The 3,763-nt window shown below is 55.3% G+C and overlaps 1 protein-coding gene across 1 annotated transcript; it reads left to right on the top strand.

The window, feature by feature from the left end:
* Positions 1 to 291: 291 nt before the first annotated feature.
* Positions 292 to 2,118, top strand: LOC114637870 (galectin-7). The gene is made up of 4 exons (XM_028786179.1): positions 292 to 392; positions 745 to 833; positions 1,374 to 1,575; positions 1,918 to 2,118. Exons 1-4 carry the CDS (start codon positions 387 to 389, stop codon positions 2,029 to 2,031), a joined length of 411 nt encoding a protein of 136 aa, XP_028642012.1. The 5' UTR covers positions 292 to 386; the 3' UTR covers positions 2,032 to 2,118.
* The last annotated feature ends 1,645 nt before the right edge of the window (positions 2,119 to 3,763 follow it).

Here is a 3,763-nt window from a genome sequence, read left to right as displayed (position 1 = left end):
TTTAGAAAGGGTGGAGGCTGATGCTTGCTCAGCCTTTCTGAATCCAACAGATCTCCAAAGAAGTCCTGTGTCTGGCAGGGCTGTGGGGGCATGGGAGGGGAGGTGGGATAGTGTGGGGAACACAGGGCAAACCTCCCTAGTCTTGGTATTAAAGATTGTCCCTATCTAAGCCTAGGAAGGGGGAGACGGAGCTGTACCACTAGTTGGTGTGTGGGGGCAGGGCAGGAGGAGCCTCGCCCAGCTTTGACAGCTTTGCCCCGGGGCAGGGGTCTGTGCCAGGTGTGGGCGTTGGATGGAAAGGGAGGAGCTGAACCGCCACCTTGCCTTTACTTAAGGTCCCCTCCTGCAGCTACTGGCCACATTGTTGCAGTATTGCTGTGCCAGCCATGTCTGTAAGTGTTCTGTGGGCCGGAGCTGGGAGGGAACTGGGCCTCGGGATAGGGCCAAGTTGAGAAGCTGGGGTTAGCTGAAACCTCCTCTTCAAAGAAAAAAAAAAGGGTATCAGGAGAGCTGAGTGCTATCTGTCTCTTGGGTTTCACCAGCATGTCCTGACGGGCCGTGTACCGGCTGGCTTCCTTTTCTTCTAACTGCTTTGTCTCTGTCACATCTGTGTGCCTGCCTCCGCCTCTCCCTTAAGCTGCGCCCTCCTTGGTTTCTGCCCGGTCCATGGAGTTCCTAGCTGGGGCTGACCCATATGTTTCTTTGTCTCCCTGGTCTCATCTTTGCCCCACCCAAATCTTACAGGCCACCCAGCACAAGACCTCTCTGCCTCAGGGCGTCCATGTGGGCACTGTCATGAGAATTCGAGGCGTGGTCCCTGACCAGGCTGGCAGGTGATATCCCAGGTTCCAGGGGGAAAGGGGGGTGGGGCATCTCCCGCTCAGTTGAGCCCTTTTTCTTAGAGCCTACATTATGGTGTCCATGGGACCTTGTTTGCCAAGTTGGGTCTTGGATTCCCTATTGCTTAATTTGGATGTATTCACTGATGTTCCCTAAGACTTGTGGGTGGTGCCCAAGTCTCCCTAAAAATTTAGGGTTCTAGAATGACAATAAGAGTCTCTGGTGAGTCCTAGGATCTCCATGTCCAGTTTTCCAGGACATTGAAAATCTGTCTTGGATCTTGAAGCTACCCTGGATGCCCAGGGTATCTGGTCCCAGGGTATCAAGTCCACGGCCTACTAAAATTAAGACCTTGGGCTTTGTGGGAGTATTGATAACCTGGAATAGTAGGGACCCTAAGACAGCTCCAGGCTCTGGAAATGAGGGGATCCCAGCTATAAACGCAGGGAGTCTCTATGGGTTGGGTGTGCCGTGGAATCACGTAAACCTGCGCATGGCAGCTGCTGATCTGTGAGGCCTACTTATCCCTGAAGGTTCCACGTAAACCTGCTATGCGGCGAGGAGCAAGGGGCAGATGCTGCCCTGCACTTTAACCCGAGGCTGGACACATCCGAGGTTGTCTTCAACACCAAAGAACAAGGCAAATGGGGCCGTGAGGAGCGGGGCTCCGGCATCCCCTTCCAGCGTGGGCAGCCCTTTGAAGTGCTCCTCATCGCCACAGAGGAAGGCTTCAAGGTGGGTCTTTGAAGGAGAACAGGTCAGACCCAAGTCTAAAGCCAAATGGCGAGGACTGAGCTGTTGAGGATGGAGGGAAAGCCCTTGGGGTACTGGAACCCGGGCCCAGTCCTGACACGGGCCTCCACAGACCATCTCCAAGTCCGTTTCTAAGAGCGACAAAACAGTGAACAAGAACCAAGTGCCCAGGGGTTGGGTGTCCTAGCAGTACATTGTGTCCTGTTGCAATGGACGACAGACTCGTTTTCCTTCTGAGGGGAGGGAGGCTCGGATGTAGTCAGCCTCTTCCAGGGTCCCAGACCGGGATCTGCATCAGACTTAACTTGGGCTCTCACCCTGCAGGCTGTGGTCGGGGATGACGAGTACCTCCACTTCCGCCACCGGATGCCGCCCGCACGCGTGCGCGTGGTGGAGGTGGGCGGAGACGTGCAGCTGCATTCAGTGAAGATCTTCTGAGCGAGGACCCAAGGGCTTGGCGCGTGGGGGTGTAGGATCGTAGAGGAGGGTTGTGGATGGCGAGTAAAGTGTAGCTGTAGTTCCTGACTGTGTCTGTGTCCTTTATGTGTGACTGGAGAAACTGAGGCTCAGAGAAAAACATAGTAACCCAGGGTCAAAGCGAGCCTGTGCCTGAGACGCTGTGCAACCTGAGGCCCAGCAGGGTTTCCTTTGGGGAGCAGTCAGGTTTGGGGTGGGGGGTGGGGATAAAAAGTCAAGGCTGTGTAACCCTGGTCGGTTAACTTGTGACCACTCCCTTGCCACACCCAAGTACTGGTAAGAAATTACAGGGAGCACTACCACACCAGTTAGTGTGTGTGTGTGTGTGTGTGTCTGTCTGTCTGTCTGTCTGTCTACATGCACATAAATGAAAAGGGTGGGTGTTACAAGGAGTTGTGAGGTGCCAAATATGGGTCCTGGGAACTGAACTCGGGTCGAACGCAAAGAGCATCCAAGTACCTTTTGTACAGCAAGCCGATAAGCCGATGTGTTCGGCGGCCTGCTAGCATTTGGAGGTACCTTTCGACGACACTATGTCATCTTTATAAAGGTCACCAAAATGCCTCCTTTTGATAAAGAGGAAATGCTGGGCCTGCTGGCTCAGGCCTGCTATCCCAGCACTCGGGAGGCTGAACTAAAACAATTGCCCTTAGTTCGAGGCCAGCCTGGGATACACACAGAATGAGATTCTGTCTCCATAGTTAGATAAATTAGTTAATTAAAAACCAAGGGAGTTCCACTTTATCTCTCTCATCTGGGCATTCCAAACTCAAGACTTCCTGGGCCCCCTGGAGGTGCCCGGGCAGGCAGGGATGGGCATCCCGCTGGGTGGATCCAGCTGGGAGGCTCTCCCAGCATCGGGACAGGTCCCCACTCGCACACCCCCAGGGTAGACGCAATGTCTCCAGCAGATGCTACTCTGAGCTGGGCGGGGCGGCTTCGGTCCCCATCGCAGCCATGCACCCCTTGGACACAGGTCCTGCTGATCTGACCTGACTATCTCGACCCCCACCTTCCCCGGTCCTGCCATAAATAAGCGATATTGGCGGCGGGGCGCAGCCTGGTCTCCGGGTTGATTTTCAGGCTCTGCCAAGGAGGCACCAGACACAGCGCCCCGGAGCCCACGCCGATCGCCAATGGAGACCAGGAAGCCCTCCCTGTGGCCTCCGCGTTAGGCAGCAGTTTGGAGCTCCAAGTTGCCCTTCTTTCCAGAACATTCCTACGGAGACACGCCCAAGAGCGACACGCCACAGGTCTGTGCCCAGGCCTAGAGCGCAAACGACACCTCCCCCTGGCGGCCACCGTCCGCCTCGCCACCTGGATCAATGCGGGCGCAGGAAACGCCCCAGATGCTCTGTGGCCTCAGCGGGACCCTAGAGACCGGATCCCCAGGATCCTGCTCTTCCTCCACCCAAGGTTTTTGCCCTTGGGACCTTCCGTTGGAGACCCCTCACTTTACCCGCACCCCAAATACTCAGAGGCTGCGCTAAGGACGGGCGCCCCCCAGCGGTAGAAGAGAATTCTGGAAACACCGAAGCAGAGTTCAATTTTTTTTCCTTTTTGTTGGTGTTATTGTGTACGGTGTGTTTGTGTGTATGATGTGTGTGTGGGTTCACACACTTTGTGGAGTTGGTTCTCTCCCTCCGCCTTTAGGTGGGTTCTCCAGATTAAGCTTGGACTGCAAGCTCCTCAT

Source organism: Grammomys surdaster, unplaced genomic scaffold (assembly GCF_004785775.1).
Source record: "Grammomys surdaster isolate TR1022 unplaced genomic scaffold, NIH_TR_1.0 125430, whole genome shotgun sequence".
NCBI classification, from domain to species: domain Eukaryota; kingdom Metazoa; phylum Chordata; class Mammalia; order Rodentia; family Muridae; genus Grammomys; species Grammomys surdaster.
This window is presented reverse-complemented; position numbering and strand designations above follow the sequence as displayed.